Raw genomic sequence first — 16189 nt, 5'->3', positions numbered from 1 at the left:
ATCAAACACAGAGGGAGAGGAAGATCGTCCCAAAGTTTAGAAGCAACAGCCTGGAAGGATTTCTCGCCTCTGGTCCGGAAGCGTGTTCAGGAACCATCAGTAGATTCTGAATAAATAAAAATATATATATATATAATAAGTGTGACTGTGGGATTCCTCTAATAGTCTGTCCTCGTCTTGGTTTCCTGCAGAAAAATCTTGGACCAGTCAAGAGAAACACCATCATTACTTCTTCCCGTTCCTCCACCACCTTCTCAGAGACGTCGATCCCCATTCAAACAACGAAACCCATGAACGCCACACAAATCACCGCTGTGCGATATGAACCACAACTCGACCCCCGCTCGCCGTAACCTCATATCGCACAGCCAAAGTCCACATGGCGTAATACCTTGATCGCCAGTGTCGGGGATACACGAGGATAAAAGTATTTAAGCGAAACATTCCGTCCGTCGTATAAAAATCAGGGGATACGTTTGTGTGGGCCTATCATGCGAACACGTTTTACACTCGGGCGGTCGATTCCCTCGCGGACCGCAATCTAGGCTCTCCAGTGGGCTTTTCCTATCTCATTATTCCTTCATTGCATTGTTTTCTTTCCCCCCGATCCAACCATCATTACCATGATAAATGATTGACTTTACCAGAAAATTTAAACTATATAAACTTCACAATGAAAATATTATTCCCTTCTGAAATGACGGCGGCGGCCAATAAAAACCTGTCTGACTTCCATTAAGCTACTAGGGTTGGATTATAGTTATGTATGACTGTGTGGTTCTGCTTGAAATCCCCTCGTCTGTTAAATATCTATAATAAATGTGCGGGTGTTTTGGTTTCTCCGAGCTGTTACTCCTTCAGATAAATGAATCACATTATGTATGTTAATCAGGCATGAACATTTCTTATTCCGTTTCCAACCTCTTTTCTTTTTTTTTTTTACATGTTTGCTCCCACACATTACAGAGCACAAATTGATTCTTTTGAGATGCTGCCTGACAGTCCACTACCTTAAAATAACACCCGATCCCGATCCCGCTGTCCAAGAGCGGAGAACCAACAAAAGACTAAATTCCTCATTTCAAACCTCAAACAAGCAAGGCCAGATTGCAGGATAGAGTTCTCACTGCGAAAAAAGACTTGGCGTCGAGCGCCAATAGCTAATTTTTGGAAAGAAAAGGGAAAGTCATGAGATCAGTACTCTGGTAGATGTTAGAGAACAATGAAAGGCTCGGGATTTTTGGGAGGTTCTCGATGCGAAGCGCGGGGCCGCTGCCAACGAGAACATTCATTAGGGACAAATAAAGAAAATACTTAGAGGCCAGTTTTATGTGAACCAATTTGTGGTGTAATTGTGCGGGCAGACTGGAATTGACCTCAAACTAGAAAAAAGAAACAACTTGCCTTCGGGCTTAAGCTGCGACGGCTTTTCTTGTGAGAACAATTAGATGCAAAAAGTGTAAACGTGCATTAGAAATGATCAACGATTAATCCGGTAATTCTATTGTCGGGTTTTTTATATTCTCCGATATCTACGCACGGCTCACGATCTGCCCACGAAAAATTCCCAGAAGGAATTTCCTCTCGTCCGTCCAACTTTCCTGCGACACTGATTAGTTATTAAAAGGTAATTATTGTTTTACACAGTAAAACACAATTGGAGATCTCTGCAGTCCAGGAAAAAGAAGGAAGTATAATTGAGAAAAATATCAAGAACAGGTTGAAAGATGAAAAGTAAGATCCAGTACATTCAAACCATGTTGTTAAAAAAAAGGTATATTTTTCCATTTTTATTGTATATCGTTTTATTTTTATACCCTTTTTAAAATATTTCCTCCATATTCTTTCTATTATTTTGACAGACGATATATAATTTGATTCAACGGTACTGTGGAAAAAAGAGTTAAAAAGGGGGATAAGGCTTGAACTCGTAATGAATACAAAAAAATAAATGCAAAATTAAATTGCAGTTTGTTCTCTAACCTCTTGAGGGTCGCATAAATGCACTTAGAGGTTGGCATGCGGCTCCTTGAGCTGCACTTTTTCCCCCCAAGATCTTTTCTTTATTTAATCATTTTTAATAACTTTTACAAAGAAAAAGAAAATTCCAGAACAGACAAATCCTTTCCAAGTCTAAGTGAAGTTCTTGTATCTATTACATAAAGCATCTTGGTGAAAAAGAAGTTGAAGATTTTTTTTGTCAATTTCTACTGCTTTTCCTCTTTGTAAGAGTAAATAGAGGAAAAGGTCTACAGGAGGATAATAGATACCAACAGATAAGATTATTTATCTTTCACTTGTGGGTATCTCTAGAGCCGACGTGAAAAGTTCTATCAATCACCCGGATATCATTTCCTTTGGCAAGATAAGGCAGGAAGTTGAGACATCTCTGTATCTGAGGAGCTAAATAAAATCAAGCTGATTGCGTTAAAAGGAATGCATGAAGCAATGGCTGTGGGTGGAAAAAGTAGAGGATGCAAGTTAACATCATCATGGTGAGGTTGATGTTAGAATCAAGTACAAAATGAAAAACTCTCTTGTACCGAAAAAAAAAAAAAAACGACGTGTGCAATGACCTAAACCAGGGAGGAAAATGGATCTGAGGGATGTTAAATTGAGAGGAGAGGATTTAAGCCGGGGAGCTGTACAAACTATGATATCACCTTGCCATCGGCGCATACCGAGGGAAATGTTCTGCAATGAAACGGTTTAATGTGTCTCTGTACATTTGCCTACACATTAGCAGGCATCTTCCAAAAGGCCTGCAGGAAAAGCCCCTTTGATTGCTAAGAAACTGTAGCTAGGCTGAAAGGACTAATCAAAATATAACACTCACTTTACATCTCACAGGTCCAAGGAATGTCTTTTAAAAGCCAGTTGGACGCAGATATACATTATCTATCGAGCTTGAACGCGGTGGAAAAGCTTCGAGAACTTCCCAGGAAAAGAAAACGGTTTATTCTGTAATATCGTTGTAATCATTGTTCCTTCAGGAGTTCTAATGGAAATACAAGTAATAACTCTTTATTCTTCTGTAATTACTGTCAGGGGGGTTGCCACGGCAAGTCATCCCCTCCGGTCTGGAACTACGTTATCGGGTTTCAAATGTTCGGAGTTTCTCTCCACAAAAACCAGTATGGCATCCCTAACTTGATCTCCAAACTTTTAATCTAGTCCTTAGTCCTCTAGTATCTTCAACCCTGACTCTTGTAACTCTCTTGTCTACCCGTCTATAAAGCTTTCATTTCACTCTAGCTACTATTGTTCTGTAGCAGATCACCAGCCTGTTCCACCCTGTCTTCACTCTCCTCCTCAAAACACACATCAAACTCAGACTGGAGCCTATCCCAGAAACCTAGGGCGAGAGGCAGGGGACACCCTGGACAGGATGCCATTGTCAACTGTAAATGATGCAGTTGATTATTGTTGATTCAGTTGTAGAAACATCATTTCTGTTACATATTTAGTCTTAGTATTTCACCTTTTTTTAGTTAAAAAAACACATTTTCTTTCACAAAATGTGAGCATTAAATGGATGGAAATGTTATGTTCACAATGAGAAGGGGAACAAGATTTTCTATGAGAAATTTCTATTTAAAATATGGACCTAAACTGACGAGAGAACATTTACCAGCGAATACTGAAAAATGTGCTGCTTATGATCTGAGCTTCCTTTTGCTCAAAGCTGTTTAATGAAATATAGCAAAAGAGAGAAATGACTCTATCGCAAACATTGATGGACCAGATGATTCGTAAAATGAGAACATGCTCTCGATCTGTCTCGTGTCATCGACAGGTCGTACTAAAAGCCGCCCGCCCGGTCAAAGCTTATGATCACGCATGTATAGTGCACGTTTTTATGCATGTCTGTTTGTACGTGTGGGACCCCGGCGAGCGATTATAAGTCGACATTTATATTACCGCCACTGAAAAAAAAAGCGGATTGGTATGTGAACCTGTCTGTCTTCATGTTTGACATGAACATTTATTCCATGCATGTGTAATGCTTTTAAACTAACTGCTAAAGAAGGATCCCTAAAAATGGAAAACTGGCAAGAAAAACCTCGAAAACCACAGCGACCTCATCTATTCTTGGAACCCTGGGCCCGTGCTAATACCACCAGAGAAGGGAAACAGAGGAAACCATGCCGAAATATGAGGTGTCCACCCAGAAACGGGGTAAAGGATGAGTCAGTGTTATGTAACTTCCAAGTAATAATAATAAAAAAGGAGATTGCAGCTAAAAACACTGTAGGAGTCAATCAATTATAATTGGATGTTAAACCAATAATGTTTTTTTAACAGGTTAACAGGTCATGGTTACCTTTATGTTCATGAAAGTATGTAATAGTCAGATCTGTTACTGACACATTGACATGAGGTGTTGTCAACCATCCAAAATTATAACATCAGGGTGATCGAAGCACTTTAAAAGAATAATAAACCATTAATGTTAAAAAAGAGAATGTGTACAATAATCCAATCAAATGTATTGATCCAAGATGACCTTTAATCACAGAGCAGCTGATTTAGAAGATTTTAATTTACAGAAGAACTTATTAACTTGTTTCACAGATTGGTTCCTTCTTAAGGATATAAGAGGGTTCTTAAGAAGGGTTCAGCAAAGAAGAAGCGCTAAGATACAAGTGTTTCCTAGACGTTTTTTAAATGACTTCAAAGGAGACCCTTAAGATCAAGCTAAAGAATCTTCGTAAGAAGCTCAGTGGACTTTGGCAACAACTTTATCTCTGAGTTCAATTACTTGTGTTTCCTTGAAGTATCACAGGGTTGTTGATATAGTTAGAAAGGCCAACACGATTCAGATATTTTGTTTGGTTTATTGGAGTGAAAACCATTAAGTTATACCGGTTTTCTTTATTTAGTTATAAAATTCCTACGTCCTTGAATGCATCATTGACGTATGACAATCAATGCAGCAAAAGTTTTCTGTGTTTCTTCAGTTCTAATATGCACATATGTTGATTTATTGTTGTTTAGGGTTAATTAGAAATATCATTTCCTGATGAGCGGTTTCAAAACAGTAGTACTATAAAATTATTTATCCAAATGTGTGTGAAAAATGTAACCGTGTAATCAATAAAACTCTTAAAGTGGAGGATATGAATGTCCCTGGCGTTGATCACTGATTTGGTCACTAAGAAGGCTGTGAAGAGTGAGTCAGATCCATCTTACACTTTCTTCTTAGTGCTAAAAATAAGATTACAGTGTTCTTAAGAGTGCACCTAAGAAGATCGTAGCACTTAAGAGCTTCTTAATTGTTTGTTTCGCTCTAGTAGAAGAACTCACATTCCGATCCTTAAAACTCTTCACTGGCTGCCAGTTTCTTTCAGGATCAATTTTTAAATTCTGGTTCTTACTTTCAGATCTATTCATGGTCAGGCTCCTCCTTACATCAGTGATCTGTTCCAGCCTTACACCCCAGCTTGGGCTCTGAGGTCTGTGGATCAGAATCTACTGATGGTTCCTGAACACGCTTCCGGACCAGAGGAGAGAAATCCTTCCAGACTGTTGCTCCTAAGCTTTGGAACGATCTTCATCTTCCTCTGTGTTTGATGATCTACTGACTCCTTTAAGAAACATCTTAAGACATTCTTATTTGTTCAGGCTTTTCCATGATTTTCTGAGACTCCTGTGTTTGTCTTATGTATATTGATCTTTTTTTTAAAGTATATATTTTAACTGTGTATTGTTTTTGATTGTTAAAGCACTTTGTGACGCTGGTCTAGAAAGGCGCTTTACAAATAACCTTAACTTACTTAGCTACTTACTTAAGGAGTTTAGGAAGCCCAACCAATGACTTTAATGCGCAACATTCTGTCAGAGTTGACATTTGACTGCAACATCTTACCTGTGACCGTTTTGGTTTTGACAGGGCTGCTGGCGTAGTCCGACGCTTGATTGGACGGCTGCTGGACCAACGGGGTGCTTCCTACCGAAACCTCATCCTCCCTTCTTTTCGCCAGAGGAGCCGAACCCGCGGTCTGAAGTGACATCATGCAATCAATTCAAATACGTAGACGAGAGAAAAAAACGGCGTGAAAAACATGTTTTTTTTCGAAAAAACTCAGCCCCATCATCTGGAAATAGCTAAAGCAACATTCAGGATGATCATTAGATGCAAGAAAATGTTAAAAATAAAAAAAGAAAGTGGGGAAAAGAGAGGAAAACAAAAAGAGGGCCTCCAAGACCAACAAGAACCGGTGACGGCTCTTTGTTGCTTTTGAGCAGTCTCCCATGCTGCTCGCGGGCCAAAACGCACTCATTGTCACACCCTCATGCATGCTCACATACAGCATTGGGTTGGCGAGGACACGGCCGAGAGACGGAAGGTTGGTCCGCGATGAGGAAACCCCGTTCGCGACAGCCAGCAGAACCACCAGGCGAACGCTGCAGCTGCACCGGGCCGCGGGCCCGACCACATGTGGCAGCGTGAGAGCGCGCACAAACACAAAAGAGAGTCGCTCTTGTTCGCATGGACAACAAACATGGAGGCAGTTAGTTTCAGATCTCGGTGACTCGGGGGGTGGGGGGGCAGAAAACGCGGCCCCCCCGAAAATTACATTAGCGTCGAGAGTTGAGGAATCAAGCTAGTTCAATCCCAAAAGTTCTTTCATCACTTAATATAGGACAAGCAGAACACCAGAGGCCATGAAGGCAATTTGTTTCAAAATCTGGTTAGGAATGAAAATCATTTGCAGAACTTTTCCCCCAAAAAATCAATCGGGAGAACTCTCCAAAAATCAGTGATTAGAAAGCGAACCCTAAATCAATAGAAGGACACAAAACAAACAAATCCAAGAACAAAACTCTCAGATGAAGACTATATTTGACAGTGGAAAAAAAAATACATTCAATTATTTGTTGATTCAAATCGTACCAGAGTACAAGGAGGGTTCAAAACCTGGGTATAATTTATCTGCATGTTTCCCCTTTAACAGTTCAACCCTAAGAAACATGTTTATGAAGATGTTCACGAAGATAAAACTGATGAAATTGCAGTAAAACAATTATTTTTGTCCCTTGTATGAACCTCTGGTGTAGATGGAAATTCCACTAAAATTGTATTTAACTTATCCATTTTTTAGATTAAACAAAACAATTGAATCAATCATACGCAGACACTTTTTGGAAAGACGTAAAATGAATGTTTCACTTCAGTAAGCACGAATCAGTAATTTTGTTTTTTGCCTTCGCATGAGCTCTACAAGATGGTTGATAAGTTTAAGATGGTGATGCGGATTCAGATGTCTTTCATGTGTTTGGGGAGAAGAGATCAGTCGTTTTGTGTTTTAACATGTATTTTCTTATAGTCCAGTATTTTTGTTTTATTCTTTTTAAAAAAACATCTGCTTTTCCAAAAGCAGTTGATGGAATTTGTAAATGTCAGATCCCTTTCAGAGTCTCATAAACACATCTCTCTTTTTCAGTTTTTTAGTACATAAAATATACACCTTTATTTTGCAATGTCTGGCTCAAACTAGTGTAAAACCCAACAGGCCACTCTTGTCCTTCACTGTTATCAGCCGGACCTTGAGTAGTCGCCTTGACAAGTGGTTGAAGGAGAAGGTAGGGGGGGGAAAAAATGCAACATTGAACAAGATCCTGTCACAAACAACGAGTCCTGCCAACAAGGTTTTCCTTCCACCGGCTAAAGTTCAACTCATAACACGTGTCTTCTTTTAGAACACGTCCTAAAACGTTTAATTCAACAACTATTTGTATATCTTTGTCCAAATAGAAGTAACACATGCTGTCATTCGTTCTTAAATTGAGCATAAAATGTTACATATTTTTGGTTAAATGTAAGAAAATATGTAGAAAATGACACACAAAATCACAACTTAATAAAATTGAGGTGTGTGTTGTTCCTTAAAGTTGCGAGAACAGTTGTCGGTTTGAGAGCTTTGTGTTCAAAATACCCTTAAATTGTAACCATGACAGAACATTGAGCAATGAAACCAAAGAAACGTAATGTAAATGTAATTTAAAAGTACCTGTTGCTGCTGCCTGCTGCTCCCTCTGTGAGGCTGATAGAGCAACCATGTGCAGAAGATCGGATCCACGTTGACAGCGATTCCCTTGATGCTGATGAGCAAGACTGCACCTGAACCAAACAGACAAATCCGGAGTTTAGCCGAAAAGAATAAGCAACCATCTGATTGTTGTGTTTGAAAATAACCTTTCAATGCAAAGATTGAGAGCATCGACGATACGATTATGATTTGTGAAATGTTATCATTTCTGTAGGTTTGATTACAATGGAAGATGGAACATATTTATAAACCAAACAAACATACAATTGGAAAGAGCCCGATTTCACAGTGAAACCACATAAACCCACAAAGCATTAAAGACAAAAATATAAATAAATGGATAAATATTGTGCAGACCAAAAAAGAAGTATATTGCTGACAAGAAGTGCTCCCATCCCTGGAAACGAGAGAAACTTTTTAAGAAAGCAACCTTTTTTTAGGCAAATAAAATACCCCAAAAAGTGATTGTAATATCAACGTCAAAATCAAGATGATTTTTGCAGGAAGACATTCCTCTTGTCCAGTGAGCTTATTCACAGGAACAACTATTAATAACTTCCTTGAAAAAAAATCTCTATTTCCTTTTCTAGTACATTATAAACTTTCTAATGAGGTTGAATTTGTTTGTTTTTCATGACTCGGCCACCACAGTTACATTCTTTAGACTTTGTGAAAAGCTATGCTTTTTTTTGTCATAAGGGTCACATGACCTTCTCATTGTAACAGTGAATGTTTTGGTGAAGAACTATTCCACTCTTAGTAGTTCTAAGCGATCACAAACACCACACTTAAAAAGGAGGGTTCATCACTATCAAGCAGCTCTGAGGCAAAACAAGTAGTTTTTTTCTTTTTTTAACTTACAATGTTCAAAGAGGTTTTTCCAACTAAGCCAAAAACAACATTTTCTTTTGATAAACTTCTGCGAAACCTGAAACTTTCTCTAGGTTTTTGCTTGACGCTTTAAAAAAATAATCTTCACCAACAATAAGCGGGCCCTGAGGTAATGCGTTAGGATCCTATCAATAATGATTTCCATGCCGGCAGGATTAGAGCACGGTCTCTGGCGTGCGCTGGAATGTCCCGGCATGACGACAGGAGGATGTTTCAGCTCTAGGATGACTTTCAGCAGTTTAATGGAGCTTTGAAAAAGACCCTGATCTGCAGTTTCAGGCCCCGAGGCAAAAGTGGAGAGCGTGTGTCCAAAGTGTGAATGTGTAAATGAGTGTGTTTTTTAACTCTTTGCGATAACCGAGCAGCGACAAAGAAAGGTTTAATAGCAAAACATTAATACGTCATCACTGCACGTTACCTTAAAAATATCCTGGTAGTTCACCAGCTTGTATCACGTGTGCATGTTTAGTTTCAAATGGTTTCTTCTATAGGTGTGTATTCGCAAGACGATACAGGGACAACAATAGAATATATTGTGATGTATTGCAATACTCTAGGAACAAGAATATTCAGTATATATATATTATTATCTGGGTACTTGACTGTGGTGTTGTAGAATTTACAGATTTAATTTATTTTTAAACCAAAATATGTTCAAACATCAGCTTTTAAAGCTGCGGTGGTCGACTGTATCCTCTCGTCCTGAGTCATCGTCAGGATCTCCAAGATTTCAATATAACTTTTAGGTGCGGAGGACATAATGACTGCTGCCATCTAGTGGAGGGAAGTTTAATTGCAACCCAGAAATGAACAAACGCTGTGAATATTTGCAAGTACATTGAAAGTTTAAAAAATCGATTTTATTTTACTTTACAAAAACTTTATTGATATGTAAACCGTTACGGTACAAAATAAAATAAGTTTTGAAGCCAAAAAATGATATAGTATCGTGAAAATTGTGACGTATAATCTTGTCAATATTTTCTAACACCACTATCGTCTACTAAAGTGTTTGGATACGAGTAGTTGGTTAATTCTGTTTAATAGGCCCGTGTCATTTTTGTATCTGTTAATGACCAAGAAGATACATTTTCTACAACTGCTTTTTTTAAAGGTACTGTGTATACAAAAGACATGACTACGTAAGGACTGATTTAAGTATCATGTTCACTTAAAAAAAAAATGAAATTGAGGTTAAGAAACAGAGATTAGCAACGTCGAAAAAGTTACACAGAAACTGAAACCGATGACGAATGATTTAAGATAGAACCTTCAAAGGATAAAAATCACAGTCAGACTTGTATTTCCTGTTTGGTCAATAACACAAACTGGTACAGAGAAGTCCAAAGTAAAATAACTCAGAACAAAGTTTTTCCAAATGAATGATGACTAAGGTACAAATAAAATATATGCTGTAAAGGTTTATTTCTTGCCAGCATTCTGTTCCCATTGCATCTAAATAATGGAGCGCTGCATTAGAGCACGACGATTATCTCTGTCATGCTTTCACTCTGCCTCGTCCTCGTTCCCCCCATTTCGTCCTTTACTCCTGAGGTCATCCCTCCACCCTTCACCGTCATTTTCCTCCCCCTCCACCCCTCCACCCCTCCACCCCTCCACCCCCGAACAGGAATAACCTCAACCTTGTGGCTTGAACTCCTACACCAGTGTGGCTGCTTAATAGGCTTTGGCTGTGGCTGCGCAGCTAAGTCCCAACATGAAGCAGTTTCATCACGAGAAGGACGGGACCCAAAAATGGAAAAGGAAGGCGCAAGATTTTTTTTGGGGGAGAAAAAAACAAAATAACGTTACTTAAATAGCCTCGACCTGTTTGACCACACTTCACGCGGCATGTTCCTTGGAAATAGCTCTGCCACGAAACATTAAAATCAAGCTTTATTTCACACGTAAGTGAGTTGAAAGTATCAATAAATACATAAATCAAATCATCAACCAGTGTTGCTATAATCAATCATATTTCTTTGCCAAAAAAACCCCCAAAAATGTTGGTAAAAATGTTCGATTAAACGCGTCACGGGGAAGTTCAAGGCTCGTCACTTTACCCGAAAAGAATGGGTCAACATTTCCATTCAAGTGAATTCCCCCCATCAAGCTTGTTTCTATAAATCCTCACAGGAGTTCAGGCAGATAAATAAGACCCCCCCCCTCCCCCCCCCAAGTCCTCAACGTCAAACGGGGGGGGGGGATGGTAAAGAAAACATTTGTGGGTGTTTCGTTTGGCTGGTCGTCGCTTCGGCAGCTACACAATTCACTCAACGTGTCAACAGTAACTTTGAGAAGCGGTTGCTGAGAATTATTTGTTCAATTGTTTCACAATTGTTTACAGACACAGTGGAATATATGAGGGGGGGTGGGGGGGGGGGTGCACTGATGTTTCATTGGGAGGAGAGGGGGGGGGCCACGGTGGCCTTGTAATTTGGCTCGTCACCCTGACGTTCCGCAATAACACTTCGCCCCGTTTTGACAGTGACGCAGAAACTAAATACGTGTTAACTTGGCTTCTGACTTTTTGACGAGCGACTTCTTTTTTTTCCACACTGTGTGTTCTCGTTTCATCTGTGTGTGTTGACGCTGCTGCCAACAGGTGACACACACACTTTGAAGTGTGCAGCCTTCATGAAAGGGTCTGACGTGCTCACGGGGGTGACCTCTGCGGCGGTCTTAACTGTTGTTTTTTGGTGCGCTCCTACCGGGTGGCATACGGGGTTATTACCCAACGTGATGACAACAATAACAGAGCAAACGTCTAAATTGTTCCTGGGGGAAGAAAAAAAACACTCTTTTTGCATGATACCGAGTCAAGATTATGAAAATAATAATAATACCAGGTCAGCCCTTGTAATGTCAAAGCGTCCCCCAACATGAGGTACGAAGCAAAGTTTAATTCTAAGCATAAAAATGTGTGTATGAAACTTTGCTTTTACTCATGTATGACAGGATTTGTCTGAATTAATTGAGAAAAAAAAGTATTTAAAAATGGAACATAATAAGAGTTAAATATAATCTATAGTTATAAAGGAATTATTTCAATTTGATCATTTAAACAATGGTGTCTAGGGGTTTGAGAAAAATAAATATTGATCTTTTTTAACAATATTTAACAACCCAGGGGTGTGGGGTTTGTATGTTCTCCCCGTGTTGCGTGGGTTTACTCCGGGCACTCCGGTTTCCTCCCAAAGTCCTAAAACATCCAGAGGTTGATTGAGAACTTGGGGGAATTTTCTATAGGTATGAGTGTGTGTGTGAATGGTTGTCTGTCTTTGTGTGCCTTGTGACAGACTGGCATCATGTCCAGGGTGTCCCCTGCCTCTCGCCCTATGATACTGGGATAGGCTCCAGTCTCCCCGCGACCCCGGTAGGGGATAAAGTGGTAGAAAATGAATGAATGAATGAATGAATGAATGAATGTTAACCCAACTCCGCAGCTAAAGGAACGATGATCCTGGCAAATACTGAGGACGAGAGGATACAGATAGCTCCAGCAGCTTTTAAAGCTGATATTTGGATATATCTTGGCTTTCAGTTATATAAATGTAACCAAACGAGAGTGGAACAATAACAAGATGTCACTAAAAATATCTAAAATCGTGTCGTATCGCTAGCTAAAAATATCGGATCATATCGTGGGCTAAATATATCATATTGTATCATGAGCTGAATATATAGAATCGGATCGTGAGCTAAATATATATATTAAATTGAATTGTAACGTGAAAAATATACTTTTCTGTCACTAACCTCATGATTATCGGGGTCAGAAAAGTGACATGGTTCAACAACAGCGAACACACAAAAAAAAGTCGGCACTTCTTTGGAGATGATTTCTATCCCCAACCACCGAAATCTACTTCATAGAATCACTTCATTGTTGGACATGAGGCAACCCTGGGTTCAGCTTCTCCAACAAGAAGAAAAAAGAAAATAAAAATAAATAAATATAGCCCAGCTCACGTCAGCCAGATCATTTCTGACAGGTCGAGTTAATTTCCAAGCCAAGTAGCAAAGCAAAACATTACACCAGTGTGCACAGCCTACGCTCCCTTTAATTGCTTTTCCAATGAGCTCATGACTCAAAGGTGTCCTGGAGTGAGCTATGCAGTCAGACAGGTGTTCTTGCCGGTGTGTGCGCCGGTTGTACCCGTGACCACGAGTGTGTGCGTCCATGAGCACGCACGTCAGAATCCCAAGTTCCATTGACAGGAAAGGGGGGAAAAAAAAGAACTTGCGGGTGAGCGAGTGAAGTGGGAACGACCCCAGTGTTTTCGAATGCATTCGGTCCAGCGTGAGGAAGTTTTTTATTTGCGTCCGTTCACGAGAATATCTCGACGCGACATTGAACACATCACTCTTCACACGCATTAACCTTATATGGCGGTTTGCCTGTGGCGCTGTGACCCCGGGGGGGCGATGCCGCTGCAGGAGCCGAGGGGGCTCAGGAAGGACACGGGGAGTTTTTGACTGGAAACAGACATCGGGCCAAAAAGGAAAAGCCTGCTCTCTCTCCGAGGCCTTACCGTGTATTCACTGGAAGCATTTGTTTGTCTCTGTGTGTGTGTGTGTAGGTTTTAAAAAAGAATATGAAAATCACAGTGTGTCATTCAACAAGGCCCCCGAAAAAAGCAGTAGTTCGCTGCCGACAGTCAAGACCCACCTCGTAAAGGTTTTTATGGCTGTGGGTACAGGAACAGGCCAGAAAATATCTTTGGAGTGATTCAGCGAGCGAGGGGTGTCACTGGAAGCCCTACTGACAGACGACAGGAAAGACGAGCGCAGATAAAAAAAAAAAAAAAATGAGTAAATAAGACGGATCGTGATATAGAGAGTCTGAATCCCAGCCCCCTGGTTTCGAATAAAAAGTTCCTGTGAACTGGATATGTAGCATCCAGTGTGGACTAGATAAGCACTTAAATTATGGTCTGTGGATGACATGCCAAGGAGTGATTGCGCTATCCTTCCATGGTTGAGCAAGCTAACAAGAAAACATGTGGACACCATTTCCGCTGCACAGTCTGAAGTCAGGATTATCTAAAAATAAAAAAAGAGGGGTCCCCAAACCACACACCGGTTCATAGCTTTCAGATAAAGACATTAACGGTTGAAAAACACAACTTTTCATGTAAAAAAAAGGGTTTACATTTTAACCAAAGCGCTGAATTGGCGAGAGATTTTGTTTCTCTGCAACAAGACGGTCACACGTAGAGTTTGAGTTCCACCTTTCAGTTGGAAATCCATAAAACGTGGATGTAAAATATCTTTATTTTGTTGCTGTTCCCTGATCCAAACAACCTTTTTTAAAAATTCACAGTATCCCTCTTGGCCTAATGTGTTAAGCGGAAACATTTTGACAAACGAATACTACTTGAAAGGAATTGTCTCGGCTTATCATCATCATCATCATCATCATCTCCCGCAAGAAATTCGGAAAAAAAGACATGATTAACATCTGGATTAGGGACTGTTTTGAAAGATTTGTCAGTCGCCAATATTTTTTCTTGCCTCTGTTCACGCACCTGCCTCTACATGTAGCATTGTTTAAGGGTTGCTATAGGGTACTGATTCGACCATAATATTAGACCTAACGGTCACCATTCTGCGCTGACTTTTGTTATTGTTGCAATAAAATACGATTCCTTATTTGTCTCACTTAAGTAGTTAAGTACTGGTAGTATGTGCATAAACACTGCCATATTCTCTCATCAGCATAACTAAATATGAAACAAACCAATGACCTACAAACCACATCATGACTCGTGTTATTCCAGATGCAAAAAAAAAAGCAAGAGTTTGACATGATGCGTCTTGGTCTCCAAAAATGTTCTGATTTGAGCTAAAACAAGCCCCCGATGAAACCCGACCAGCCTTGGCTCCTGAGATCCAAGCTTTATCTCTCGTTATCCTCTCCAGGCCAATCATTTCCTCTTAAAAAAGCCCAGAAAAATAATACATTTCTGACTCACCCGAGTCCAAATCACCCTGAAGATGAATGTTTAAAGTTCAGACCAAATGTGACCTCGCTCTTGTCACTGAGATAGCCAGGCATCTCAATCAGAGTAGAAACAGACTTGCTCCTGATTGCATTAATTCATCATTACAATATCCATCGTGGACACGCCGCAAACCGTGTGAACTCCGAGCGAGTTCCAGTCCAATGTAAAGGAAATGGAAAAGACACTTCTGAGCTCATTAAAATAAACACACTTCTGCTTCTGCTGCCGCTTTCCCACCGTTCGGTAACATGCTTATTTACCTTGAAAACTCCTTATCACTGCTATCATTCAGGAGGCTCATGGGCTTTCGCTACAAGTTCAAGCCGAGTTCTCTTAGTTTGTCATGAATGGGGTGGAGTTGCGTGGGCAGAGTCCAGGGAACCATTCAATGTCCGTCATTAGCTCCAGCCTCTTCCAAATACTATTATGGATCAGAAACAAATGTTGAAATCTCTTCTTTTACTTCTTCTTGTTGCAGTTTTGACGGTAAGCCAGCATTAAAAAAAGACATACTGTATCAATCTGATTTACACATTGAGAAATACAGGTTATAAAGTGATATTTATCTTCTTTTTTTATACATTTCTATACACATTTATACACATTCACAGATGTTTTTAAATACATTAAGGAAATGAGTAATCTGTCCACTGCAGAATTCTTTTTTTTTGCCACTTTTGAAGAAATTATTACTGGTAATTACTTCACAGATGTGCCACATGAGTAGCTGCCGAAAGATTTAGTTAAAATGGGATTTATTTATGTTTCAAAATTGATCGTCGCTATAAGAAGTTAAAGTTACATGGAACTGGAATCACCAGCAGTTGAAAGAGGCAGGAAATAGGACGACAATTCTTTCATTTGTAAAGAACAAGATGATATATATCGGGTTTATTATTTGAAATTACACAAATTAGGGAGACAGTAATGAACCTTTATTTCTAGATACATTGTGTTTTCTACAAATACTTTACATTTAGATTGTTTAACACCCTTTTTTATTAGCTATGCTATTTTAGATTATATTTAATGTTAATAAAGACAAATCCAAAGGTCAAATATGGGTTTGAAAAGCATATTATGTTCGTGAAACGATGACCACATCCATCATTAAACCTGGGTGGGACAGGTTTGTGAATCATCACTCAGTGGGGAAGCATCACAATATGCATGTGCTATTATAACAATTTTCCCCATGTGGTTGTAGCCACGCCCCGATATTGAACCCGGGTTGAC

At 39.7% G+C, this 16189-nt stretch overlaps 1 protein-coding gene across 2 annotated transcripts in view; it reads right to left on the bottom strand.

Moving 5' to 3' along the window:
- vps13b (vacuolar protein sorting 13 homolog B) overlaps nucleotides 1-16189 on the bottom strand; it is a 304204-nt gene that overhangs the window by 194118 nt on the left and 93897 nt on the right. For both annotated transcript variants that reach the window (XM_087805873.1, XM_087805872.1), the window contains exons 20-21: nucleotides 8016-8125; nucleotides 5870-6002 (exon numbers count right to left, since the gene is read on the bottom strand). In XM_087805873.1, the coding sequence (XP_087661999.1) occupies nucleotides 5870-6002; nucleotides 8016-8125 (243 nt within the window). The remainder of the gene's footprint in view (nucleotides 1-5869; nucleotides 6003-8015; nucleotides 8126-16189) is intronic.

This window comes from Callionymus lyra, chromosome 13, assembly GCF_982586985.1.
Source record: "Callionymus lyra chromosome 13, fCalLyr1.hap1.1, whole genome shotgun sequence".
Lineage (NCBI taxonomy): Eukaryota > Metazoa > Chordata > Actinopteri > Syngnathiformes > Callionymidae > Callionymus > Callionymus lyra.
This window is presented reverse-complemented; position numbering and strand designations above follow the sequence as displayed.